General features: G+C 57.4%; 1 protein-coding gene across 1 annotated transcript in view; it reads right to left on the reverse strand.

Moving 5' to 3' along the window:
• Positions 1-866: 866 nt before the first annotated feature.
• The window catches only part of BSN (bassoon presynaptic cytomatrix protein), a 98,801-nt gene continuing 72,215 nt past the window's right edge, over positions 867-27,452 (reverse strand). The window contains exons 4-12 of the mRNA XM_046658627.1: positions 21,708-22,145; positions 14,598-21,263; positions 10,266-12,336; positions 9,159-9,955; positions 8,927-9,026; positions 8,260-8,391; positions 7,947-8,001; positions 7,475-7,567; positions 867-5,327 (exon numbers count right to left, since the gene is read on the reverse strand). Coding sequence (XP_046514583.1) covers positions 7,961-8,001; positions 8,260-8,391; positions 8,927-9,026; positions 9,159-9,955; positions 10,266-12,336; positions 14,598-21,263; positions 21,708-22,145 — 10,245 coding nt within the window. The 3' untranslated portion in view covers positions 867-5,327; positions 7,475-7,567; positions 7,947-7,960. The remainder of the gene's footprint in view (positions 5,328-7,474; positions 7,568-7,946; positions 8,002-8,259; positions 8,392-8,926; positions 9,027-9,158; positions 9,956-10,265; positions 12,337-14,597; positions 21,264-21,707; positions 22,146-27,452) is intronic.

Raw genomic sequence — 27,452 nt, forward strand, 5'->3', positions numbered from 1 at the left:
TCAAGGCCCTAGCTCCCTGCGCCCCACCTTGCCTTTGACTGAGATCCTACTTTCCTGGCCTGCAGCTTCCCCTTCCCCATCAACCACATTGGACTACTTAAGTAAAAACAGTCCCCGCTTTCTGAGGCCACTTGGATTTATGAGTACCCAGTATGTATAGGACTGTCAAGGCCAGAATGGGGAGCAAAAAGAGTGGCCTCAGCCACCAGTATGGGTGGAACGGTTAGAAATTAGGGTGTTCATCACAACATTGTTTATAATAGGAAAACTGGGAACATGGTGCCTGTCCTTCAGGGTGTGGACAGTAGACTGGCTGTAAACTCATGGCACAGCTCTCTGGAGGCTGAGTGTTAGAGGATGCACATGTAAGTACCTGGGACGAACATGCAGGAATAAACAGTAGCCTAGAAAACAGGGGGTACTGCACCTCATGACTTCTGTTTAAAATGAAAAAGAATATGGGGCCGGACCGGTGGTGCAGCAGTTAAGTTCACACGTTCTGCTTTGGTGGCCCGGGGTTTGCTGGTTCAGATCCCGGGTGCGGACATGGCACCGCTTGGCAAGCCATGCTGTGGTGGGTGTCCCACGTATAAAGTAGAGGAAGATGGTCACGAATGTTAGCTCAAGGCCAGTCTTCCTCAGCAAAAAGAGGAGGATTGGCAGCAGATGTTAGCTCAGGGCTAATCTTCCTCAAAAAAAAAAAAAGGAAAGAAAAAGAATAGAAAAATACAAACAGGAAGGACATGCATCAGGATATTAACTCTGGGGGAAAAGCCAGAGGCAAGGCTGATACTCTTTTCGTTTATCTGTGTTTTTAAAATTTTCTATCAGCTCTACGTTACTTTGGTAAGGAGGTTCTTCCGTCCTTCTAGGGAAGGACTGAGGTCTGGCAAACCCAGAAGAGTGTGGGTGTTGGAGTAGACACAGCAAGGCAGACAGGTGTAGGGCTTGTTGGCAGCACCAGGGGGCAGCACCTGCTCACCTGCTTCCCTGGAATCAGGTGGAAGAAAGCTGTGCAGCCTGGACACTCACAGGCAGTGGAGGCACTGTCCCTCAACAGTCTGCGCAGTAAACTAACTGCTCCCTCCAGGTCCAAACTTGGGATCTGCCCTGGGGTGCCTTTATGGAGGGCCTGTTGTCTTTGGGTGGCTTGGTGTGGACTCAGCCCTGGCCTTCCCCGCACTTCTGCCACATTGCCATTTCGCTCTACTCCCTTTAACTGTGAACAGACAGGATTGTCACAAGTTTTGGGATTTGTTCCTCTAGCTAAGCCTTCCCATTTCAGAAACCATCCAGAGACAGTCTGTAGGTTGTTTATATCAAGTCCTTTTATTCTGATACCACAGAATTACCTTGTCACAATACAGGGGAGGGAGACTGAAGTACCACGAGTTCTCACGGAGCACAGGAGGACGGCACACAATTCACAAGGTCGTGTGGAGGACTTGGGTCATTGCACTTACAACTGTAAACTTGTTTGTTTGACTTTGTACAGCACTCTTCCCCCCTCAAATAAAGAAGGAGAGAAGGAAAGAAAGGGAGAGAGGAAAGGAGGGAGGGAAGGAGTGAAAGCAAAAACAAGACATGGAAGCTAGCAGGGGAAAGGCGTGGGTGGCCACCACTCTCCAGGGCATTGCACTTGGAGAGAAGGAGCTGATTTGATCCCAGAGGCTGAATGAGGCAGACACGCATACACATACACACTCACACACTTGTTCACATGCATACACATACAATATCTCACGACTTCCATGGCTCTCCAGTGCCACCCCAGTGCACATGGCAGCAGGGCTGCTGGTACGCAGGCAGGCAAAGATGACATCTCTGAGGAGTTTCAGTTGATCAGGCCTGTCCCTCTGACCCTGTCGGAGTCCACGATGACAAGTATTTACAGAACGGGGTGATGGGAATGAGGGCAGGGGAGAGACCAACAGGCCAGGACCATGCTGCCATGGCAAAGGATCTGCCTGAAAAACTCCCTACAGGCTCCAGAAGACCATAGTTGCAGAAGGCCATAGTTGCTGCCACTGCTGCCCTCATCATGGGCCCTGAGACCACACTCTTTTCCCAAGGACTAAGTGGATGGTGGGGAAGGGGGTGTCACTGTGAAGTGAGTGCATTGGGCCCTGAAGTGGGCAGAGGAGGCAATGCCCTTGCTCATGACACTGGGGAGGCAGGTATGGAAAAGGCCTGGACCGCATCCCAGAGACCCCTGGCCCATTTGGAGATGTGCTCAATGCTCCCCACTGCCCAAGGCACTGAATGCTGGTCCCTCAGCCTCTGGCTGCAGTGTCCCCAGAGCCACAGCTGCATCTACAAAAAGGCCAGGACACTTGTGGCCCAGAGGCCTGCTCCAGCCACCCTCACAAGGGGTGATGGGTACAGATGTGTCCTGTGGGTACACTGGGGAGTAGGAAGTGGCAGATGTCAGAAATTTCAAACTCAGAGGGCTTGTCCAGGAAGGATATTTGCTGAAAAGTCAGTATTTTAGAGCCTGAGACTAACAGAGGCTGATCTGTTGTCATTTCCCTGCCTGTTCCCTGCTCCTGGTTCCATCCCCTGGCCTTTAGTGGGAAGGATTACTGCCTTTGTCCCCCTAGTATCCAGCCACTAGGCACATCCCCACACAGACCTGGCCCTGGGTGGTCAGAGGTGCTGGATGGTGGCCTCCCTCAGCCCTTGCTCAGATGGCCTCATACAGCCCAGGCCTAATCTCTGGAATGAGGCAGATGCCCCATGGGATGGGTGAGGCCCAAGTCCGAGAAGGCCAGGGTCTCAGGCCAAACACAGAGGTTGACAGCCTGCTGTCCCATCCACAGCTGCCAGAGGTGGGACAGGATCCCTCTCTGAAGGGGTGTGTAGACCTCATAGGAAAGCATGAGAAACGTGGACCCCTGAGAAATGCATGGTGCAAACCAGAGCACTCTGGAGGCAGGCTAGGCCTTGAGGGGTCAGGCAGCTATTGCCTGCCACACTCCTGGCTCCGTCACAGGGAAGCTGACGAGCAGTGGGTACTTGGGCTTCAGAGATGGGGGTGGGCAGGGAGTTTATGTCCTGGGGACACATGCAGAGAGGGTCACAACAGGACTTTCTATAAGTTGTACTATTGAGAAACTTCCCAAGAAACTCAACTTGAAGCCACTGTCTATGTGAACACCTGCTCTGGTCTAAGATGACACTGTAAGCTGTCCCCACCAGAAGTGCCAGAGGTCCAGTTCTTTCTGAGTACCAGCCTAGATCTTTGATCCCTGGCTCCAGCCTAGATCTCCTGGCTCATAAACCTTTGAGCCTCCCAGCCACCAAGGAGATGCATTGAGCAGGTACAGTCAGAAGCTGGGGTCCCCAGGACACAGCCAGGCCCTGCCGTTGGCCTCTGTCTCTCTGGCCACAGATGCAACCCAGCTCTGCCCTTGAGCAGTGCCCCCCCTGGGAAGGGGCAGCCAGATACCTCTGGCTCAGGGCTAGAGTAAGAGCGGGAGTGACTTACAGACGGAAATCCTATTGCAAACCTTCAGAATGTTGATGGACACACACCTTGTGTGGGCTCCCACCAGCATGTCTACTCCAAAGACTCATTTTCACCTCTGTCTTGGTCAGAGAAACCTGCAGGGTGTTTGGGGCCTTGCACTGCCTGGCCTGCAGCCTGGCATGCTCAGGCAACAATTCCAGCAGGTCCTCACTAGCTCGTGCAGAAGTCAGCTGGAAGCACTCCTGAAGGAGAGGTTCTGAGGCAAAAAGAACTCCAAGCAAGAGGGTCGAGCATTTAAAATGGATGAAATCGTGCAAAGAGGCTGCGAGCTGTGCATGCTCCACTGCGGGACAGGCGGTGACTCACCTGGCAGCAGCGAGTCCTGCCACAAGTCAAACATGCCACAGACTGAGAATTTTACACACACAGTGGGAGCAGGGAGGGTGGGGGGTTTGATATGAGCATATCTATCCAGTTCTCAATTGCATGTTTGCAATTAACTCCTTATACATAACATGGAATTTATTAAATATTAACAGTTGTCTTTGAGGGTTTATATTTCATTGCATAGAAGGTTAGAGATGAGACTTGTGGCTGTGCCTATGATGAAGGGAGGCCCCCAAAGGAAGGGCCTTAGGGAGGAATGTCACCCAGTCCACCAGGTGGATGGACAGTGCCACTCTTCCCAACACAGGGCTCTAGACCCTTCCCTTGATTGGCAGGAGCTCTGGCCCCTCTGCTCTGAGCACGCCCACTGGTGATGGCTTAAGAAGGTCTGGAATTGCACAGTAAACAGAGGCGGGCTGAGGGGCCTCCCTAGACCTCGCCCTGGGGTTGTGCTCTTGGTGGCCTGCTGCCCACTATTGCTTCTAAGTCAACATTCTCCCTGTGCTGAGCAGGGACAGAGCAGAGAGGAAACCACACCATCAGTCACAAAAGGTGGTGGAGGAAAGAGGCAAGGAGGTGAGCAAAGAGAAAGAAGAGAGAAAGGGAGAAGGAGAAACAAAAGAAAAATGTTTATGAGGTATACACGTAAATCAAAACTGAAATGATTAAGGCTGTTCTTGAAATCAAAAGAAATCCCCAGGTGTACAAATGAGGAGCCAGCTGTTTGAGACAATGGTGGTGCTGCTGGGATGCTCACAATGGCTGGGGGGATGGCTTTGAGATGGTGGCAGGCATGCTAGCATGCTGCCATCCACCGGCTAGGAGAAGCCTCAGCCGGCACCCACGCTGCTTTTCGGTGCTATGGCCTCTTATTTCATCAATGAGACAGTGTTAGGTCCTAATGTTTGTAAAGTTCTCCCAACCTCACGCTAGCCACATGGAAGTCTGCTCCAATGTCACCCAGAGGGCAGGGTGAGGGGAGCAGGGCCCTGTGGCCACAGAGGGATCTGGGCCAGTTGGAATGTGAAGGAAATGGAGACTGGGGCCTCCAGCCCTCAGTCAAAGCCCCTCTCCAAGGCTGTGGAAAAACTTCTGGCATCATGGAGGGAGGGCAGCATCCATCAAAAACAGGCAGCATGTGCCTAAACTCTGTGTATAACGCATTGGAAGCCTGGCTGGCCAGGCCGCAGAAAGGCGGCTGTGGGAAGAGCAGCAAGACTGCCATGGTGGCAAGGTTTCTGGAGAGGGCTCCTCCCTCCCAACGAAGGCTGTGCCTTGAAGGTAGTCCCCTGAGGAGAGCAGGGTCTCTGGAAAGATAGTCACAGGTCCCTGGGCCAGTGGTCCCACGTGTCCAGCAAATGCTTCACCCAGGCAGCTGCTGTTAGAAAACATTCTGTCTTCAACTGAGGCCCGCCTGCCATGTCCCACCTGGTGTGAGTCTTTGGGCCAAGGGTTTGCCAGACTGTAGATGCTTGGAGGAAACAAGGGGGAGGGGGGGAAGGAAAGAAAGTAGGATTTTGTCAAGAACTGTGGACAGCTGTTTCCCAGCCCCGGACTCCTCTCAGCTGTCTGCCATGTGCCGAAGGCCTAACTCCTTCTCACCTACAGGATCCCACCTCACTGAGGCTTGGAGAGTGGGTGCCTGGGAAGATTTGAGGTCACAAAGAGAAGGACAGGAAGAAAGAAGAAATTAGGTTGGCCGGGAAGGGACATTTCTTTAATATAACACAAGTTGTTTTTGTTTTGCTTAGGAGTGAGGGAGATGGGATTTGGTTTAAAGTGGTAAGCCTTTCCCAGCCCACTTCTGACACTGCCATAAAAGACACCAGGAGAGGGGCCCCACAGAAGGGCTGACTGGTTGGCCCAATCATCAGCCAAATGCTAGACCCTGAGAGAGATTCCTTTAACTACAAAGTTGGTGGTCTCAGTGGCCTACCCACATCGTGGGGCAGGACACAGAACAAAGCCATGCCAGTGGTTCCTTTCCATCTCCAGGATGGAGCCTCGGCCCCAAACCCAAGGTAGGTACTGCCGTGAACCTGGCCCGTGGGCTGCCTCAAGTCCTTCTCCTCCCCTCAGCACAACTTCTGATTTCATATCTGTTCCAGAGCAGCTCCAGGGAGACACTGACTGAGCAGGAAAGCGGCAGGGAGCCCACTGTCATGGGGTGAAGGCAGAAAGAGCACTGGGGGTGCTGCACTGTGCCTACTATAATTAGAATAAATTCCAGGCTCTTTACTTTGACCTCCAAAGCCCACCCCAGCTGGCTCCCGCCCCCTCAGACTTCATCCCTGACCACTGTGGCTCTGGCTGTGCTGCCTTTTGCCCATCCCTAAGGCCCACTTGTCTCATCCTCACATCAGAGCCTCTGTTGGTGCTGTTCCCTCACCTCGGAACACCCTGCAGCAGCCTCTTCTCCTCCCTCGAGCCTTACCTCGCACTGACCACTTTCCCTAGAGCAGACAGCTCTGCCCCATAACCCTGCTTCACTGGCTTCATAACACTTATCACCTTCAGAAATTACCTTTTTAATCTAATTTTTATTTTTTAACTTATTTATTCTCTGTCCCCCTTAATGGACAGTCAGCTTCAGAGGGCAAGGACTTGGTTTTGTTCCCTGCCATATTCCCAGTGCCTGGAATAGAGCCCAGCACCTGCCTAGGGCTTGACAAACATTTGTGGAATAAACAAAGTGGATGGAAGACTGGGCCTCTCCAGACCCCTCATTGTTCCTCCAGAGACAGGAAGCCCTTTCAATACTATACCCAGTGCCTTCCTATAAGCAGGCCTGGCCTAGGCAAGGGCTCCTGCTGGCTCCAGGGCTCCTTTGTGATTTGCTTGCTAACTGCCCGGCCTGCCCACCATAAGAAGTGCCCAAACCTCCATACTCTTAACTTGAGAAGTGCCAAAGGAGGGAGAATAAGAGGGTTCCAGGACTATGGAATGGTAGGAGGTGGTCCCTGGCTGTTCACAGAGCAGTGCCAACAGCCAGGCTACCCTCCCTGCCATCCTGGATGATGCACCACCTTCTCCTTCCCCGCAGAGGCAGGGCCAGGGCAAGAGAAGGCTCGAGGAGGCTTCTGTCCTGCCTTGGCCGCCAATCTGAGGCCCTTCTACTCTCTCCCTGGGCTAACCTGGTATGAGACTGAGACCACCTGTATAGGTAACCTCCCTTTCCTCTCTGCCTCTCTACTCATTCTGCTCTTCCACCTTGCAGGTCACAAGCTCAGCACGTGAAGCCAACAGTGTCTTGACTTTATGCCCAGGGCTGCTAAGCTCTGCAGGGTTTGGAGACTCTGGCCTCACTTTTCTGGCTGAGGCAAAGTCACCAGCACCAGGCCTCAGCAAATGGGCTTTGGAATCAGTGCCCAGTGCACAGACCCTAGGTTGTGGGGCATGGTTGGCTTTGCTGGACCCTTCCCCAAGGTTACTACCTGAGTCCTCTCAGCCAGCTCAGTGGTCTCTGCCTCCCGGATAGCTGCTGGGCCTGTCACAGGTGAAGGAAGCCCACCAGGTGCCTTCTAGTTCATTCTTGTAGGAACTGGGTGGATCTAGTCAGCCAGGCCTTGGCCCTTCACCCTTTCCTCTGACCCATACCACCCTGGGCTTGACACTCACTGTTATACGCAGAGTCCAGAGCTGCGCCCAGGCCTCTGACTCCAGAGATTTTTCCACAGCAATGATACCATCTCCCTTCATCTCTTCAAGAGCCTGTGGAGCATTTACAGAGGAGGGTTGGGGAGAAGCTGCATCCCAGTGGGTCCCACCTACAACCTAATGCCAACTCATAGCTGTGAGAGCCCTGTGGGGAGAAAGGGGGTGGTGGAGAAAGACAAGCAGACATTGGCCCTGGCTTCCCTTTGCTGAAGACCTCTACTGAGTTGGCTCCATGTCGGGGCCTCTGAGCACAGGGTCCCTCCTTTTCCTCCTCTTCTTCCCACACTCTTAGGAGAGGACACTGCAGCTCTGGCCATATCACCTGCAGCTGAAGACCAGACTCTCCCCAGAGAATCCCTCAGGACTTGGAGGCTCCTACATGAGGGCCTCAGGCCTTTCCCAGGTAGGCTGGGTACAGGTAGCTCATACTTACCCTGCAGGGCATGGTCACCAGAATGAGGAAAATTTTTTGCCAAAAGCAGAGACAGCTACAACATAGAAAAAGAACAGAGGTGTCAAGAAATTGGGTCAGACTTCCTCCTAGTCAGGGCCATTTGGCATAGTGAAGCCGAGCTTAGCCCAAGGGGTAAGGACCACCCAGAGAACCACTAGGCAGCAGCAAGTGTGCCTTTGGGCTGGCCTGGCCTGAATGACCGAGTTTAGAATCATTCCCCAGACCCAACCTCTCCCAGAGTAGGGCCCTGGAGCAGCTGCCCACCATGGACCTGGCCATAGGCAGTGCCTACCTTCCGTCAGCTTGCCGGCCTGCTCTGCTGCCCCACCAGGGAGGATCTTGGAGAGCACGCTCTCCCCATCGGCACCTGGCTGGCCAGCAGGAGCTCCTGGGGTCCCTCCAGGTCTGGCTCCAGCCTTCAAGCCTAGAGAGAAAGAAACCACCATCATGAGCCACACTTGGCCTGGCTCTTTAGGCTGTGAGTGGGAGAGGAGACATGAGGGAATCTGAACACAGGTACCCCATGAGGCAGGAGGGTGAGGATGAGAATAGAAGAATAAAGAGGAAGATGAGAACAGGAAGAAAAGGGGTGGAAAGAAGCATAAAAAAGGAAGTTGAGGAAGGTAAAGAAGGAGAAAGGGAAGAAAAGGAAAAGGAGGATGAGAAGGCAGAAGAGAGGAGGGAAGGGGAAAGGAGAGAGGAAGAAGCCATGGTCCTGGCCCTGTGCTCACCAGTCCCTTCCATGTTGCCTGCCCAGAGCTGCCTGGGCCCTAAGGCCCCAGGCTGGTGACCCCATTGGCTCATTCTAACCCCAGGCTTCTTTTCTGCTGGGGAGGTCTATAGCTTATTGGGCACCTTCTCAGGGAGCAGTGAGGGCATGCAGTGTGTGCTCAGGGCACCAATGGGTGCAGGGAGAGGTATCCTGGGGCATAGCTGAGGGCACCAAAGTGTAGGCTCACCTGCAGGTCCAGGTCCTGGTGGTGGTTGGGCCTGAGGAGGCCTCCCCTGCTGGGGTGCTTTGGTTGTCCCTTTAGAGCCATTTGCCTGTTCTGCCCGTGGCTGCAACATAGAACCCATAGCTGAGATACTACCCATGGACTCTGCCCAAGCCCAGCCTGGAACCAAGGGATGTCCAAGCTGCAGTTGTAACATCCACCCTGGGTAGGATCCAGGCACTGGAGCCCTACTTACCGGTCCTGCTGGCTGGGGGCCTGTGGCTGTCGTGGGGCCTGGCTGAGGCTTCCCTGATGGCTGGCTGGCAGCAGGGGCTGAGCCCCGAGCAGTTGGCTGGCCCTGCTGCTGCAGCCGAGCCTGTGATGAGGCCTGCTGGGGGGGCTGTAGCCCAAGACCTTGCTGCTGCTGCTGCTGTGTCTGCAGCTGGCGCGATGCTGTCACTGAGGGCGTCTGCCTGGATGGCGGTGGCTGTGACTGCTGTGGCCCTGGAGCTGCCTGCCGACCTTGCGGCTGTGGCTGCGGCTGGGGTTCTGGCTTTGGCTGCAGTGCAGCGGGCCCGGAGTGGGCCTGCCGGGAGCCCTTCTTGCTGTCAGAGGCATGATGGTACGCTGATGGGGTACGGGATGGCTGTGAGTATTCAGCAGGGCTGGGGTACCCAGGCTGACCCTTCTTCTGCACGAGTGTGGAAGGGCTGGGTTGAGGGTGAGGCCGGGCCTCATGGCGACCCAGGTCCCGAACATGCGGTTTGGCAGCACGCCGGCCAGGCTCCTCACCAGCGTGGCGGCCTGAGTGCCGCCCGTGGTCACTGTGGTGCCGGTGTTCCTTGGCTGAGGCATGGCGGCCCAAGCCACCCTCATCGTGTGGCCACAGGCCCTCCTCAGGGGGCTCATCATAGTCGTGGTAGCTGTGCCTGGCAGAGCCTCGCTTCTGGGAAGAGGAGGAGACTGCATGGCCCCCATGGTGCCTGAACCGGTCAGAGCGGGCATCCCGGGGCTTATCAAACCAGTCTGTCTCCTCCTGGCCCAGGTGATACGCTTCAGAGACCAAAAATAGAACACCATCAACCCCCAGGTTGATCACAGGAGGAGGCCCAGCTGAAGCCATGCAAGGAAACCAGAGAGTGGGTACCACAGCCACAAGCATAACACTAGGCCCCCAGCCCACCCTCCCACTACTGGGGCCAGGGTGCAGGTAGAGCAGGCAAGAAGCGCAGCCTGCAGCAGGGCCCACTAGATGATGCATCAGGCCAGGCCCTACTGGGACATCTCGGGGCCCAGGGCCCCACAAGCAGGCAGGCCCCCCAGGTGCCGAGCATCTGCAGAAATCACCCCCGTCTGCCATTACCTTCACTGTCGGAAACTACGCAGTGGGAATCGTCCAGGATGTAGCCCTCCTCACGCTTATATGCGTGGGCCCTTGGTCCATCCTTGACATGCTCCTGGACATCAGGCATGGAGTGGCTGGAGCAGAACTGTGGGCAGGTGTCCCCAGGAGGGAGAGTGCCCCCAGTGGGGCGGGGCCGTCCCAAGGGGCTGACGGGGCTGTCCTCTTCAGAGGCCTGGCTCCGCATGGGGGGCCGGACCCGGCCGTGGGCCATGCTCAGGGATGAGGGCTTGGGGCCTGCTTTTTGAAGTCGCTCCTCCCGTTCCCGCTCATATCCCTTGCCCCGGCCACTGAAGTCATGGCTGGATAGCTTCTCCCCACTGTATGCAGATGCCACCCGGGACCGGCTGCTCCCGCCGTACATGCGATCATCCTCCTCCACTGGGTCCCGGCCAGACACCCCATAGTACCTCTGCTGCTCATACACGTTCTTCTTGAGCCCATAGGTGATTTCATCCTGGAACTTCCTGCCTCGAGAGGCCAGGCTGCTGCTGACTGCAGGGGTTGGGTAGGAGGCCAGGTCTGACTCCACATCCTTGGCCTCTTCAATTGGTGAGAACTTGGAGATCTTTTGCTCCATGGCCTGCTTCCGGTGCTTGCTGCGCTTTGAGGAGACAGCAGCTGGGGCCAGGCTCTTGGAGGGATGCTTGGGCCCCATGGGGCCTGGACTATACTTCTCTGCTCGAGCCCCATGTCTGTAGTCGCTATCACTGTAGTAGTGGGTGCTGGCTGGTCGGCCATTGCTCTCCACACTCCGGTGATGGCTGCTCTTCCCACGCGGGTCATACGAGTCCTCCTCAGATTCTTCCTCCCCTCTGGCATAACAGCAGGACAGTGTAGGCCCCTCAAGGACACCTGGTTCTCCTGGCTCTTTCCCTGGACGTCCACTGCTGCTTGGTCCCATGGGCTCCAGTCGCTGACTATCAGGGGCAGTGGAGGTGCTATCCTTGGTCAGCTCACTGATGTCATCAATCATCACATAGTTCCGAGGGACATTCTGCTCCAGGCTGGTATAGTTTGAGTCAGAGGGGTAGGTGGGGGCTGGGCTCAGGCTCACACTGCTACGGTCACTGGCCCGGGACAGCTCAGGGGCCTTGCTTTGCTCATAGCTGCTGCTTACTGCTGGGCCACTATAGCTGGTTTCAGATGGGGCTGAAGACATGGCCACAACAGGGCTGGCAATCACCTCATAGTTGGTGGGCACCTTCTGCTCCAAGTCAGCCAGTGATGTCTGACGCGGCTTCTGGGGCGGAGTACGGCTGTCAGCTGAGACAGGGAAAAGGGTGCTCTGTGTGGTTGGCATGGCTGTTTGGGCTGCATAATGGCCTGTGGGATGGAAAGCCTGCTGGCTTGGCAGGCCAGGCTCAGCTGGGTAACTGGCACCAGGAGGAAAGGCAGGTGCTGGGTACGTGCTGGGCCCAGGGTAGGTTGGTGCTTGGTGGGCTGGGAATCCATTCTGAGTTGGTCCACTACTGCCTGCAGTGTACTGTGGGGCCGGAGGTGGGAACTGCGGCTGCTGCAGGGCAGTGGGGCCAGAGGCGGTGGCAGGAGCTGTGGCAGTGACAGGGAAATCTGCATACTGGCCAGCCGGAGCAGCATAGCCCTGGAGCCGCAGCTGGTTGAGCTCGCTGTCGGACAGGTAGTCACGATGCTCGCCGAGACCACGCAAGGGTGGGTAGTCACGGCCACCCCGGTCTTTGGCCAAAGACTCTTTGCGCTGTGTGATGCCCAGCTCCAGGTACTTGAGCTTGGCGTCGATCTCCTTCTCCTCCTCATCCAGTTCTGCCTGCTTCTTGCGCAACTTGGTGGACTCATGCTCCACCAGCCGCAGGTCCCGGTCCAGCTCCCGGAGCAGGCTGGCTTTGGTGGCAGGGACAGCGGTGGGCCCCACCAGCCCACGCTGCAGCAAGCTGGCCGCATACAGCTGTGGGGGAGCCTGGCCAGCCAGGGGTAGGTGAGCCTCCTCTGGAGGGGGGCTGGGCAGTGTCCGCTTCACCTTGCGGACCAGGCCGTTGGGTGGTAGCGCCGACACCTGAGACAGAGGGAAGGGCGGGCAGCACTGAGACCCAAGGTGTGGTTGGCTTGGTGGGGCACAGGGTGGAAGAACCCTGGCCTGGGCTGGGGTAGGGACTGGGCTCCACACTGTCAGCACCCTGGTTCACCAGGCAGCCTTAAGGACTACCTTGCCCACCCACTGGCCTTGGAGAGAAGACCTGTGATCGTGTCACAGAGCTTTGGGCAGCAGGAGAGTAGGGAAGGAGCAGATGCCCCTCTGTGCTGGTGTCTAGTACTGGCCTGGCACCCAGAGCCTCTGAGAACCCCTCCACATTTCCAGTGGGCTTGCCATCCTCCACCTCCCTGAGTGTCCTGAGGTCAGGAGAGTACAGGTCTGGCTCTGGGTTTGGGTACTAGCAGATGGTGGGGGCCAAGAGCAGTGCAGGGCCATGGACAGGAGTGGTGTGGGTCCTGGGCCCACCAGGCTTCCTAGAGGATCATGGGAAGGGACCCGTGCTGACTGTCAGTTGCTGCAGGCTCTAAGTCTTTTTCTGCTTCTTACCCTACTCCTCTCTAAAGTGACATGCAATTCAGCTGCCTGCCCACTCTCCTCCTGCTGCCCTGCAGCACCCTTGGCCCAGTGGTACCCTCGGCCCGGCCCCCAGGGCCCTCTACATCCCTGTCAGCCCACCACTCTCTGGGGCTGCCACCACTCCTCTAGGTCCTCTTCAGCCCTATCTCCAGCTGCATGGCTTCCTGGCTCAGGCTCCCTAACACTGTCCTCCATGGGGCCCTCCTCACCTGCCTGTTGCTCCACGTTGCCAGAAGGTTTGCCCCAGGTCCTCCCTTTGTCTCTAGCTCCTAGCCTTCCCAGAATGCCCCAGGATTTTGGGTTTCATGGACTACCCAAATCCCCAAAATACACTGGGGACTAACATTGGGCTTCTTACTTTTTACCTTGCCAGGCAACTACATAAAAACCTTCCACTTACTCTCACTGTATGTCATAAAGGAAATGATAGTGTGCCCCAAAACCTCAGAATGAAAGGTGGGCCTTTAATGTAATACATTTCACTTTCTGAACTCCTCACTCTGTTGTCTGTCTTTCATTATTTTGGCTGTACACCATGAGTACCCATCGTGGCATGGCCCCACATGGCCAGCTCATGGGAGCTCTGTGCCTACCCTAGCCTAGAGCCAAGACCACCTGCCTCTCTGACTTGTCCTCCCTGCCAGCCCAGACTCCTAATCCCACCCTCTCCCGCTCTGGCCTGCACACCCCAGGGCTTTCCACTACTCAAGCTCATCACCTACACAACCCAACATGAGGCCCCACCTTCTCCTCTCTGCATCACACCCAGGCAAATACACCTCATAATGCCTCTGGCTCCTACTCCCTCTCCCCAGGGCCACTGTGCAGTCTTCCTCCAGCCCATCCACCCACACTCTGCCCAGAAAGCTTTCTAAAATACCCATTTGTCCTGTCTCGCCTGCCTAAAACCTCCAGAGGCTCCAAGGGACTTCAGGAAAGCCCACCCTCCTCAGCCTGGCACTCAAAGCCCTTAGCATCAGGCCCTCACAACCCCATTTTCCCCTCCACAGCAGCCCCAGCAGGCTACCTATCACAGTCCTAGGATGTCATTGGCAACTAAAGCCACAGACAAGGGTAAGCTTATGCTCCAGGAGCCCCTATCTAACGGAGCAGAGAGGAGTGTAAACAGATTTACTGAGGGCCAGATAGGGGCAGGGGACAAGACGAGGCAGAGAGCATGCTGCAGCCGGTTAAGACAGGCCTTGAATGCTAGGCCAAGGGGATTGGGCTTCCTGTGGGGCAATGGAAGCCAGGCCAGGGCTGGGGAGTGGGGACCAGCCCAGCCAGGTCTGTGTTACTGATTTTCCCAGGAAACCTCTGAAGTAGAGGTTTGGAGTGGGAGGGGCCCAGACTGGAATGGAGAGCTGAGGAGGCCTGAAGGAGGAAGCGGCAGGGGCTGAACTAGATATGGGCTGTGAAGGAGCAGTGCTAAGGAGAGGCTGAAGTTTCTGGCGGTGTCTGGATGGCTGGCTGTGGAGGCCCACATATGTGTATGTATTTGCCCAGGACGTCCTTGCCAGGCTGCAGGCTCCACTAGATGTGCATCGAGGAAGGTCCATTCTTTGACTCCTTCCTCTGGGCCTCTGGAGCTGGAGATGACTCCACCCCACCCCAGAAGAAGCCCCTCCCTGTAAGGCCCCCCCACCCCCCACCCCAAGCTAGGCAGAGACCCCTGTCCCACCCTGGACCAGCCCCTGTGCCCATACCTGGCTACCCAGTCCCCCCTGGTGCTGGTAGAGGGAGAACCTCTCTTTGGCAGACTCCTCGGCGGTGGGGCTGAGGGGCTTAGGGTCAGACAAGGACCGCTGCAGGGTCTTCATGGGGCGAGGCAGCGTCTGCTGGCGGAGAGCGCTGTCAGCTGTGAAGTGCTTCTGGGGACTCACGTGAGCCTTGTTCAGCCTCTCACTGGAAGCAAAGGAAGTGTCCAGGAGCCGGTGGGGGGACAGGGGTGAGACTGGTGAGTAGAGGACCTGGGGGGACTTGGGAGGCTGGCGGCTCACAAGCTGTGAGAGGGACTCGGGGGGCAGGTGGGCCTGGTATCCAATCTCCAGGGGATCCGGCTTCTTTTTTTCAAATCTGCCCAGGGGCCCTGGGGTGACGATCTGGATGCCAGGCAGGTAGGGGCTGATGGCAGTTGGCCCTACAATCTGTGGCCCGGCTACACCCTGGGCCTGCCCATCCGGCTCTGTCTGGCAGGCCAGGCTCTCCCCACGCCCAGTCTTCTCTGGTGCCGATATGTACCTGACGATCTCCACCTTGGGGTCAGTGGCAGCTGTGATGTGGATGGCTGGAGAGACTCTGGGCAGCTGGTCAGGCTCTGTCTGCACAGAGCAGTCACTGATGGTCTGGATGCCCACACTGCTCATGGCCCTTGCAGTGGTGGTGGCAGTGGATGACGAGGCAGTGGCATCATGCTTGCTGTCAGAGCCAGAGTCTGAGTGGCGGGAAAGACGGGACCGGCGTCGTCGTACTGGCTGCTCCCACTCAGCGCTGTCCTCATCGTCAGTCTGCACGCTGCAGTCAGCACTCCGCCGTGCTCGGCGCCGCCGGGTCAGGAGGTAGCGGCCCTCCCCATCCTCATCATCCGTCTGCACACTGCTGTCTGCAATCCTCCTGGCCCCGCTGGGCTCAGGCCCTGCCTCTGGCTCACAGGCATCCCGCAGGCGTGGCATAGAGTGCCGCTTCTTGATGCCACTGCGGCCTGCCTCCCACTGCTCCTCCGTCTGCAGTGACATGTCCGAGGCAGAGCTGGGGAGACCCCGGTGCATCATGGGCTCACGAGGCTGTCCAGGCCCCTCAGGCCCCGCCACTGCGATGAAGGCGGTGTTGGTCAGGGGTGGCCAGTACTGGCCATTCTGAGCCAGCTCGGTGGCTGCTGGGGGAGGTCCTCGCCCAGGTACCTCACAAGCCACAGGGAAGGGGGCCTTCTGCCTCTGCTTCTGCTCCTCCAGCTGCTGCTGCAGCTGCTGCTGCAGTTGCTGGATTTGCTCCAGCTGCAGACGCTGCTGTGCTAGCTGTTCTCGCTGCAGGGCAAACTGAGCCTGCCGTTCCTCCTGTTGCTGCTGCAGCACATGGTGCTTGATGGTCTGCAGCTCCTGAAGCTCCCGCTGCACCAGCAGCTGCTCCTCCTCGCGGTGCCTCTGCAGCTCCACACGCTCCCGCTCCAGCTCCTCCTGCAGCCGCAGCTGCCGCAGTTTCTCCAGCTCCACCCGCTCTCGCTCTAGTTGTAGTAGTTGCTCCTGCTGCTTCCGCTGCCTCTCCTCCTGTGATGCTTCCTCCTTCTCCAGCCCTGGCCGGCTAAGGGCCCCACTGCTGCCCCCAGGAGCAGCATCTACTGGTGGCTTCTGGCCAGCCATCGGGGCTGCTACAGCCTCCTTGATGGCAGCAGGAGTGGCTGTGGAAAGGGGTTCTTCCCGAGCAGCCCCTGCTGGCCTTAGTGGGCCCCCAGCTCCTGGGGCCTTGGCAACAGGTTTCCCCAGGTAGACAGGACCCTCAGCAGGTGGAATGCTGGAAGCAGTGGGGAATCTACTTGGGGGAGGATATCGGTACAGCCCTGTGGGCCCAAGAGGTACACGAGGGGCAATCATGGGCACACGTGTCAGGCTGGCGAGTGGTACAGCTGTGACTCCACCAGACGCGTAAGGCCTGTACATGCCGCCACGCACCATGGGCCGCAGTACTGAGGCAGGCTGGGTGGTGATGGGCAGTGTTGCAGCAATTGGGGTGTTGATAGTCGAGTAGATCATGCCATCGGCTGCACGCACAGTGGCTGTAGATGGCAGCAGCTGTCTGACTGTTGTTCCCTGGCCTGCTGTAGGCCTGTAGTGGGCCAGGTTCCCAGGACTTGGGTGGCCCTCTGGGAAGGTCGGATTCCCAAGGAGGCCAGGTCTGAGGGGAGTCAGACCCTGCTGGGCACTGAGCCCAGGCCCAGCCTGGGGCTGATACTGCATGAGGTCAGGGCCACTACCACCACTGCCATGCCGTCCTCCATAGTGGTCCATGGAGTTGAGGGCAGCACACATGCGGCTAATCTCGCGGGCCGTGGTGGCACTATACTGGGCTAGGCTGGCCTCCTGAAAAACAGCTGCATCTCCCCGTGGGCCATATCTGTGGTCTGAGTAGATGTTTGACACTGAGCTGTAACGCCGCATGGGAAGCGGGTGAGTCAACAGATCTGTAGGATGACGCAGGTCCGTGAATGAGCCATACTGCAAGCCTTGCCCAAGGTAGCGTCCGTCCGCAAAGCCTAGGCTGTAGGAGTGCTTCAGTGAGCTGAGGTCCATAGCTGAGTCTCGTCCAGGGCCCTGGAAGAGCTGCCCAATCCTGTGGGCATGGTAGTTGAGGCCAGCCTCAGCCAAATTGGTGTCAGACATGGAGGCATACAGCCTGCCAGGGAGGCCCTGTGGGTAGGGCCTCTGCTCCTCATGGGGCCCAGGCCCCACCTGTGCCCGGTAGGTGGGGGCCTCGGGAGGCTCAGGGTCTCGGGGACTGTAGAAGGGGCCACTGCTTTGGCCAGGTGGGGCAACGTCTGCCACACTCTTCTCAGATGCGCTGGGGGCAGGGTGGAAGGTGCCTGTGCAGCTACTGCCAAAGGGGAACTTGTAGACCATGTCACAGCAAGCCAGCTGGCTCTCAGGCCTCATCCCAGTGAGGTCCAGGGCACCTGCTGGCTCCTCTGGGAGCAGTGTAGTCACAGTACCTGCTGTGCCCTCTCCCATCTGCACTACCACTGTGTGTGGCTTTCTGGCACCTGGTATAGCATGTGACCGCAGCTCTGCAGGGGTGGCCCGGTGGGGTTCAGCACCAGGCTCTGGTACTGGACCCGATTTGAGGCCAACACTCTGGGCAGTGCCCATGTGAGTAATCAAAACATCCCTTCTGGCCAGAGGCGCTACCTGGTTGGGCAGGTTATACCTGGCAAACTTGGCCTCCCTGGGTCTTCCCCGGGGCCCACCTCGGTATGGGGCTGTCTGGACGGCCTGCTCTACCTGCTTGACCTGGGCCAGGCATACAGGGCTACCCGCACCCTGGCCAAAGTCAAGCCGGCTCTGGAAGGGGTCTCCATAGACCACAGGCTGCTTTTGTGGAGCCATGAGCACAGATGAGGCCATGGTGATGCTGACGGTGGTGGCGGTGCTGAGGAAGGCATGGGTCTGCTCCTGGGCGTTGAGGTTGATAACCAAAGGCTGCACAGCAGTTGACTGCCGTCCTGGGATTGGATCCAGGGCAAGGCCGTACTTCCTCGCTTCCACAGCAAGAGAGGTCAGGTCCATGCCCTGGTCGGTAAGGATGATGGGTGTGGGCTTGACGGCTGTGCGAAGGTCTACCACAGCACTACCAGGGGGCCTGGGGCCTGGCTCGACCCTAGATGTTCCAGGGACAGAGGAGATACGGCACAAAGAGATGTTCTCGGCAGGGAGGGCGCCCCAGCCATATAGAGCAAGGGACCCATCCGCACCAGCACTAGGTGCCCGTGGGAAGCTAGGTGGCCCAGGTGGCTCTGGGGTCAGCTGAGACACACTGGGAGGCATTGTCTGACTGTAGCTGTGGGTGGTGGGCTGGGTGTCAGTGGGTGAGCATACTGGGGAGGTGGAGGCACTGGCATGTACCATCCTGGTGTGGCTGGAGGCATCTGATGCCAGCGTGGCGACCGTAAAGGGGGCCTCCTGAGAGGACTGCTGCCATACCAGGCGAGGCATGCTGGGTCGGTGTGGTGTTTGTGTGCCCTGAGCCACCATAGGTGTTGGGGTGGGGGCACCAGGGCTCCGTGGCATGTCCGAGGCAGGGGTTGGGCTTGGCGTCTGTGTAGAGAACTCTGCTGTGGCCCTTGGGCCCAGCTTGCCAGGGGAGAATGTGGGACTCTCTGAGGGAGAAGATGGGGAGAGAGGTGGGCTGGAGCCCACGAAGTAGGAATATCCCCGGGCAGGCTGGGGAGCACTGCTCTCACCATCACTCACACTCAGGGGCTTCTCTCTCGCAGCCTGTCCACTGGCAGTAGGACTACAGGGGGCCTGGGGTAGCTCCTCAGTTTGGGACCCATAGTTTGCAGTGGTTGGGCTCTGTCCATAGCTGTGGCCTGTGGAAGAGGGTGAAGGGCTCCGTTCGGAGCCTGCTGGGGAGGTCGGAGTCATATACCCTCGTGGCAGGCCTGCTGGACAAGGAGCCACAGCTGTGGTGGCTGGGGTCCCAGGGCCTTGAGAAAAGGATATGCTTATCTCCTTGAAGGCAGAGCTGGGGGAGGCAGGAGAGCTGTGCAGCTTGAGGGGGTCCTGAGGCTCCTTTGCAAAATGCTGAGTAACGCGGACGTCAGGAATGACTCGGCCCCCGCTGCTGTCTGAGGAGGAGGAGGTGGAGGTGGAGAAAGACACAGGGGCAGCAAGCTGGGTGGGACTGGTACCAGGGGTAAGTGGGCCGCCATTTTGCTTCATTGGGTCCATGTATGCACTCTCAGCATTTAGAAACTGCTTCTCCTTCTTCTTGTCCTCAGCAAAGGCCAGGTCCCGTGAGGAGGCCTGATGCATGCGGGCAATGCTCTGTGATGTTTGAAGAATTTCCTCATACACAGCTGCTCCCAGGCCAGCTGGTGTGTCCTCCGAGGCAGGCTGAGCAGCCCTGCCATAGTCATGATCTGGGGTGTCCTGGTATTCGAAGGAACCCTGGCCTCGGGGGCCTATGGGCTGAGACAGGCCACCATGGGGCCCCCGGCCCCCTGCCGCCTGGCCCTGTTGCCGCTGGAGCAGCTCAGCCTTTCGCATCATCTCCTCATAGGCCTCCTCAGCACTCTTGAGGGGCCGGCCGGAACTGGGAGTGGTGGAGCTACCCAAAGGTGTCTCAGTCGGTGAGTAGAGAGACATAAAGGTGGGCAGGTTGTACTCACTGCCTGACTTATAGAGCCGGGTGGGGCCACCATCCGGGGCTTCAGCCTCTGAGTCAAGGGAGGGAGAGGGTGAGTACTCCGAGCAGGAGGAGCGATGCAGCTCCTCCATTTCGGCTGCCTGCCTCAGCTCCTCCGTGGGGGAAGCATCCTCAATGGGCGACAGGTTGCTAGGGGGGGTCTTGGAGCGCTCACGCCGCCGCTGGGCCCGCAGCTCTTCCTTGTCACGCCGGGTCTTGCGGGCCGTGCTGCGGATGCGCTGCTGTTCTACCTCCCGCATCTTCTCCTGCTCACGCAGCAGCTCCTCCTCCTCCCGCAGCTCCTCCTCCTCGGATGAGTCCTCGATGGTGGGCAGCAGGGGCCCATGGGAGCGGTGCCGGGCCTTTCGCTGCTGCTTTGCTTCTTCCAGCCGCTGCCGGCGGCTGGGGCTGCTGTCGCTGTCCTCCTCCAGTGAAGACAGGGAGGTAGGAGAAGTGCCCGAGGTATAGCTGGGCGTGGAGGCTGGCAGTGTGGAGGAGTGCTCCCCACGGGAGCGGTCCTCAGGAGAGCCTGTCAGGCTCTCCATCTCCAGCTCAGGCTCCCTGTCCAGGCTGGGGTCGGGGCCTGGGCCAAGGTCCAGTTCATGGCCATAGCTGCCCGTGCTATTGAGCTCAATGGTCTTGAAGCGGCGGAGCCCACCCTGCAGGGCCCCAGTGCCATCGGTGGCCTCTGCTGGGCCTCCCTCGGAGAGCAGCTCCTCGTAGCCTGTGGTGGCATTGTGGGGCAGGCGCCTCTTGGGCAGTGCTATTGGTTCTTGGCTGGGCTCAGGCTTGGGCCTGGGGCCACCCTTCTGGGTGCCATGTTTGGCCATGCTATGCCCGGAGGTGGCAGCATCATCCTCTTCCAGGTTGTCTTCCTCAGCACTCATCTCCAGTATCTGCCGTCGCATGAACTCCTCATCAGTCAGTTCTGCTGCCCGGGCAGGGGGCTGGGGTGGAAGAGGGGACAAGCCACCCTCGCTGCTGTCCTCCACATAGTCGTGCCTCAGCTGGCTGCCAAAGTCATCTGAGGACTCTGCCGTGTCCCGCTGCTCACTCTGGCGCCCCCACTTCAGAGAGTCTTCCTCTTCCTCCAGGATATCCTCCAGCTCCTCATCAGAGTCAAAGGTCTCAGGCATGATGGACAAGGAGTGGGGCCGCCGCTTCTGCTCTTCACCACTGCTGCTGCAGGGGGGCTTGCTCCGCTCGCCACTGGGGGCTGGGCCCTGGGCCTCCAGTGAAGGCCGCGTGCTATGGGCCTCCAGTGAAGGCCGCATGCTGCTCCCTACCTTGTGGAGCTCAGAGGGGCTGGGCGGGCGTGGCCCTGTCACTCCTGCACTGTCCAGCTGCTCCACCTCTTGCTGTACAACACCTGTGATCTCACTTTGGGAGCTGGAGATGCCATCGGAGGAATAGCCTGTGTCGCTGAGGCTCTGTGGGCTCCGAGACAGGTCCTGAGAGTAAGCCTTGCCCCCCAGTTCCTGCAGCAGGGTGAGAAGCAGACACTGACACCCCATGGCAGACAGCTCGTTGGGGGAGCCCAGCCCTCTCTGTCAATTCCAGGGCCCTGGGGAAGGATCCCTCCACCTCCCAGGGGATCAGTGCCCACTTATCCATTTCTCTGGCCTTGAATAACTTGCGGTTTCCATGGCAAACCTCAAGCAGCCCTAGGTTCTCAAAGAGAAACTTTCCTAGATCTAATGGTAGCAAAACCCAGCAAAGCATCTGACAAGGTGCCAGACACAGGACCAGCCTAGAACTCATAGGTTCCAGGCCCACTAGGGCCTCCTCTAGGCATCCCTGCCCTCCTCTGTGACCACAAGGGCCCTGCCCCAGGCCTACATCCCAGCCCCGCAGGGAGCCAAGCCCTTCTCTAGACTGTCCTGCCTGAGAGCAAGGGTCCCCAGGAAGTGAATGGAACTAACCTCTGCCTCCCCACCCCTGGGGGCTTCTGGAAGAGCAGAGGTGGCAGGTTCAGTCCTCCGCGCCCCAGTCTTTGCTTTAGGAGTCCCAGGGGGAAGGGAAGTCTCTGGAGGTGGTTTCGGCACAGGCTCAGCTTTAGCTGGGACTCCTGTCTTCTTCTCCTGGGCACTGCTTGGGGTCCGGCTGGGTTCAGAAGCCCTGAGGGGCTTGGCTTGGGGGCTGGCCTTGGTGGGCATGGGACTGGTCTTGGCAGGCAGGGAGCCTGATGGCTGGCCCAGCCCTTGTGGCCCTTTCTGCTTCAGAGGGGCTGTTCCAGCTGTACGGTGAGGGGCCCCTACAGGGGGCTGCTGTGAGGTGGGCAGTGGCAGGGGGGTCGGCTCTCCCAGGCTGCCCTCCAGCAGCCGCTTAGTTTGGCAGTTCAGACAGAGCCACTCAGTCTTCTGTAAGGAAATGAGAGGGGAGGGGGGTTGATAAAAATCACAAAGACACTGAAGCACTCAAAGAATATTTCTGTGACTGTTTCTGTAAACTTAAGGAGGAAAAAGCCTTCCAAAGCATGACACCAAAGGCACGAGGAGAAGAAGACTGACAGATTTCTTGCTCCAAAATGACAGACTTCCCCATCCTTTAGATGCCTATATACAGAGTTAAAATGACAAACTAAAAAGAAGAATCCCTTCCTTACTCCATAGAGAGCTTTTCACCTGGCCAGAAAAGGGGGACAACTGTGTGTGGGGGGGCGAAGGGGGTGATTTACAAATAGCACAAGGGTTTGGAGAAGAAGGGGAACTGGGTATTCACCCCTAGGGAGCAAACAGCCCCTGGGAGCTGGTGTGGACTCCAGCAGTCGAGAGCCCCTGTAGACCAGGAATGGCATCAGACAGGGAGCACCCCCTGGATGCACTGCCCCTCCCTGGCCTCCTAGCTCTCAGGGCTCAGACACTATCGTTCCCCATGCCCTTCCCAAAGAAGGCCTGTGCTGGGAAGATGAAGACTCCTGGGCTCAGGGGAGGCTGTCTGGGAGAAGCCCTGCTTCGGTGGAAGGGCTGAGCAGTCCCCTCTGCTCACATCCCCCAGCCCAAGTCACCTTGTCTAAGGCCAGCAAAGATCCTCGGACAGAAGCCTCCTCTTGCCCCCAGGTCTCTAGACTGTTCCTCTGATGGGGACTGTGTGTGCTGGCCCTTAGGGCAGGGGCCCTGCTTCCTCCAGAGCTGGGCTGGGATCAAATCCTTGACCATCACTCTACTACTCTCAGGGTCACCCTTTCTGTGTCAGGCTCAGTGCTGGGGGCCAGAAACACAGTCACGACTAAGAGAGACACGGGCTAGCATGCAGCCTTCCTGGAAGCCATAGCCCCAAACAGGTCATTCCATGTATGACATGGGTATCATCGGTGAAGTTCCCAGGACACTAGAAACCAAGTTGAAGTCCCCCAACTCTAGCTGTCTACACAAGTAGGGGTCTGAGCATCCCAGGCCCTGAGCAGGTGATTCCTGCAGCAGGTCAGAGACTGACAGGGACATGTCCCTCAGGAGCCTCCTCTAGAATCAGGGTTCCCCCTTGGCAAGACTAGAGGTCCTATCTGGGCCCACAGGCGATGGTGTGGGGAATGAGTCTACACTTTTGCCTCTTCTCACCCTGTGGGTGCAGAGCCTTGGCACTCCCCCTTCCTGCTTCTGCTCATCCTGGGTACCCAGACATTCAGGATCCCACCAGCAGCTTGGCTACTGGAACTACAGGATGCAGAACCACAGGGTCACAGAGGGCAAGGCAAGGAGGCAGCCCTTGGCTTTTGCTAGCCCAAAGTGGGCCAACAGCCTCAGCACTGTTACCTCATACTCCACCCCCGGGCCCAAGTCAGACCCTGACAGAGTCTTGGAAGAGTGGTACTCCAGGGTACTTGCCCTCAGCCTGGCATCCTCAGGCCACCATGGCAGGTGCCATGTCAATGATTCTTCCCTGGTTTCCCCCAACGGAGGCCAGGACAGGCAGGTGGCAGGGCCTTGGTGTGTGTTGAGGGATAGGTCTGCTTCACAAGCTTGTTACTCAGGGCCTTGAGACTGCTTCCCTGAGACTGGAGCTCCGACTCTGCCCTGAGGCCCAATCCAAAACACAGGTCCTGGGCAGAGAGGCCCAGCTATGGAGGGGCACCCTTCAGTGGGCCTACATGTACTCACCCTGTGCCCTGAGGGCCTGGCCACAGCACCACTGCTGACTCCCTTGGACCTTATCTGATGTTCTACGTATCCCCACATGAACCCCTATGAAGCCATGGTTGCTGGCTACTTGCTGGGCCTTAGGTTCACTTGGCCTGGCAGGGTCCACCTCTAGAAGTGCTTGGGGAGAGTGTTGAATAGGCTGAGATCAAGCCCTGAGATGGACAGGGCATGGGAGAGCACAGAGCCTGAGCCAGGACTCCTGCCCACATGCCGCCAACATCACACACAATGTGTATGTGGGACACAATGGAAATCCCCTCATGTCAGAGAAGACTATGAGATGGCAAAAAGACTGGAGAAGTGGGAGGGGTATAGGCAGAGGCCAAGATGGAATTCTGGAAATGAGCAAACAGCCCTTTCTCCAGCCTCAGGATCAGCATGATGGGGTTTGGGTCCAGGCGCAAAGAGGGGGCTGGCCCAAGGCAACACTGCCCTGACCCCACCTTGGGTCCCTGCCCACAGTCATCCCAGATTTGCCTCTCAAGGTTATGTCATCTTCCCTGGCTCACCTTGGTGGCTTGGCAAACCTCTAACCTGCACCTCTGGCCTGTAGACTCCACCCCAGAAGCAACAGTCCAAACGAAGCAAGGCCACCTTTGAAGGATGGCCTGGATGGAGGAGGCAGACCTAATGCCAAGAGCTCAGAGCCAGCCCCTGCAGCGGCCAGCTTACCTGAGCCCAGAGGCCTGGACCTCAGTAGACCATGTCACCTGTGGTCACATGCTCACTGGAGCTTTCTTCCTTCCCACACTTACTCACAGAGGCAGCCAGGCTGCAGAAGGGGCTGCTCAGTCAGCCTTCTTGCTCCTCGCTCTGCTTCAGCAGGCAGCAAGGAAGGGAGGAAGGGCAGGTAGGAGGAGGCATGTGAGGTAAGAGCTAAAAATAAACCCCTGGCCTGGCTGCTCGAGGCCCTTTCCCAGGCCTCTGGGGTTTGGAGGAGAAGGGTACACGGCACTGGGGCCGGTGGGGGGGGGAGCCAGGGGAGACCTGTCCCAGGCCCAAGTCTTCTTGGGAATGGGGATGGGATGGGAGGCAGGCCGCGCAGAATCTCTGTGCCTGGGGACTGGAACGCAGCTGCTAACTGAGGCCCCAATTTCTTTATTCACTCTGCTCTCATCTCTGCCCTCCCAACAAGCTCCCCGCCCGTGCTCCTGCTCATTCATTCCCTGTTCTTCTACTCACTTGTTCATTTATTCACTCTCCCCCTTTAGTGTTTATTCCCTCATTCATTCATTCACTTGCACTCTCCCTCACCCACCCCCAGCCAGCCCCAGCTGGGGAGCTGCTGCCTGCTGACCCCTTTGCCTGCCGCCTTTTGCAAGTGGGTAGGGGATGATCTGGGACCTGGGAAGACTGTGATGACCACTTCTGCCTTGCATCCCTCTGTCCAGTTCCCTTCTGGGGCTAGGAAGGTAGGAGACCCCCATGGGCAATCAGCTCCTAAAGGTGGGAGGTATAGGTGTGCATACCATTGGATGGAGCCAGGTGTGGAAGTGAGTTGTCTGAGAGAGTTGGTGGGGCACCCCACAGGTAGGTGAGATATGCTGCCTTCCAGGACCACTGGCTACTGTGCCTCATGGGCCAACGGGGCCTGGTGAGGCTGCCCTGGAAGCTGTGCATCCTCCCTGCACTGTCTGCCATCATCTGAACGATCCTGCAGAACACAATCTCTTTATATGTGGAGCTGGCCTACATGTCAGTCTGGTTACAGTGATGCCAGCCCGACTGACACCCTGTGGCCAGCTGCCTGGCCCAACATAGCTCCCAGCCCCACTGCCAGAGCAGACGGCAGTGGATGAGAACTCCAGAGAAAAGAATGCCCAGAGGTAAAAAGCCCAAGCCTCAGACAGTGGACCACAGATGTAGCCATCACTGGTGCTGCTGTTCCTCTCCTGACTCTGTGACCCTGCCCCTCCCTGTCCCTGGACATGCCTACACTCGTCTTTTCTGGACCTCTGCCTCCAACAAAAGGAATCCTCCCTGATATCCCCAACATGTGCCTTTATGACCAGGCTGTGTTCCCTTCATATTGCAGTACCAAATGTGTTCATTCCCTGTGGGGCATCCCTCATGGAACTATGATCTTTCACTGGCCACAGGGTCAATTCATACCCAGATAATTGGGGGGCTGGTGGGGACTCTTTCTTCCCTGCACAGAGACTCTTTTAGGACACTCTGGTACCAATCTCCTGGCTCGAGGGCTGACTGTGTGTTGGACCTTCCATAAGTATCAGAGGTACGGAAGGCATCTCACCTGGCTCTCACAGAAACATAAGAAGGAGTACTATCACTCTCATTCCACATGGGAGGAGACAGGGCTCCCTGAGATCACTACCTTTAGAAGCAGCCTGAGGCAGGTCTCGAGCAGAGGAAGCTGCTGGCCTTTTGCCTGATGCCCCTGCCACAGCCCTTGCCCCAAATAAACCCAACCCAGCCCCACATATCACAGGCACCAGGCCCTTTGCCCAGAGAGGCCCCACTTCTCAGGGGCACAGCTGGTATTTTGGCAATTACAATAAGATAAGAAACTGGCAGTGTTACTGTAACAATTCCAATTCCACTAATTTCTTCACAAACTCTATTTTGAACTGAAGTCCAATTAAAAATTAAGCCAGAGGGTACTATTATCCTTTAAAAAGATAAATAGGTAAAAAATTTGGAATCAACGACTCTTAATTATGAAATGACTCAGTAACTAGCAGTTTGGTGATTTTTTCAGAGGAAATTTCAAAGGGAAAAGGGATCTGGTTTTACTGCCTCCTCCATTGTATGCTCTGGACTCCCTGTCTAGAAAGAAGGTAAAAAGGATTTTTACAGCTCAGAAGTGTTGAGGAAAATTCCCAACCTGGCAGCCCAGACAGTTGGCTCTGGCCTCAGGTGGAGCCACAGCAGGTCTAACAGGGCTGTGGGGAGCTGGCAGTGGGGCTCCCCTGGTCAATCCCTCCCTCACACTGTACACAGAGACAGCACAGTCATCCCAAGCCTGGTGGGCTGGCCTCAGTCAAGCAAGGTGTAGAACAGACAGCCAGGGCAGACCTACCCCTTGGACCTGGAGAAGGACCTGCTGGCCCTGCCAACTCACTCCCAAGGCAGAATGTGTCTGGGCCACCTGTTGAGAAATCAGGAGCCTCTAACCAAGAAACACACAAAATAGGTCACAGAGAAGCATAAAATTGCTCTGAATGGCCAAATGCCCATTCACTGAGGTGAGATTAAAGATGGCCTATGGCCTGGTTACGGGCCTCAGTGAAGAAAAGCAACAATGCTGGTGGAGAGAGAGAGGAAGAGGGACATAGCAAACCCCAGCCCTGCCCTACCAGCCCCTTGCAAGAGCCAAGGCAGACAGCCACAAGAAGGTTTTGGTCACTGTCTGGGTGAGGGAGGATAAGGGCTTGGAGTAGGGCTGTGGCCGCAGGGATGAGAAGGAGAGGCCAGATTCTAGTGACAGTGGGGTGGCAGAGCTGGCGAGACTTTGTCTGTGGAGTGGATGCTGAAATGAGAGCAGAGGAGTTGAGGATGACCCCAGGT

This window comes from Equus quagga, chromosome 1 (assembly GCF_021613505.1).
Source record: "Equus quagga isolate Etosha38 chromosome 1, UCLA_HA_Equagga_1.0, whole genome shotgun sequence".
NCBI lineage: Eukaryota > Metazoa > Chordata > Mammalia > Perissodactyla > Equidae > Equus > Equus quagga.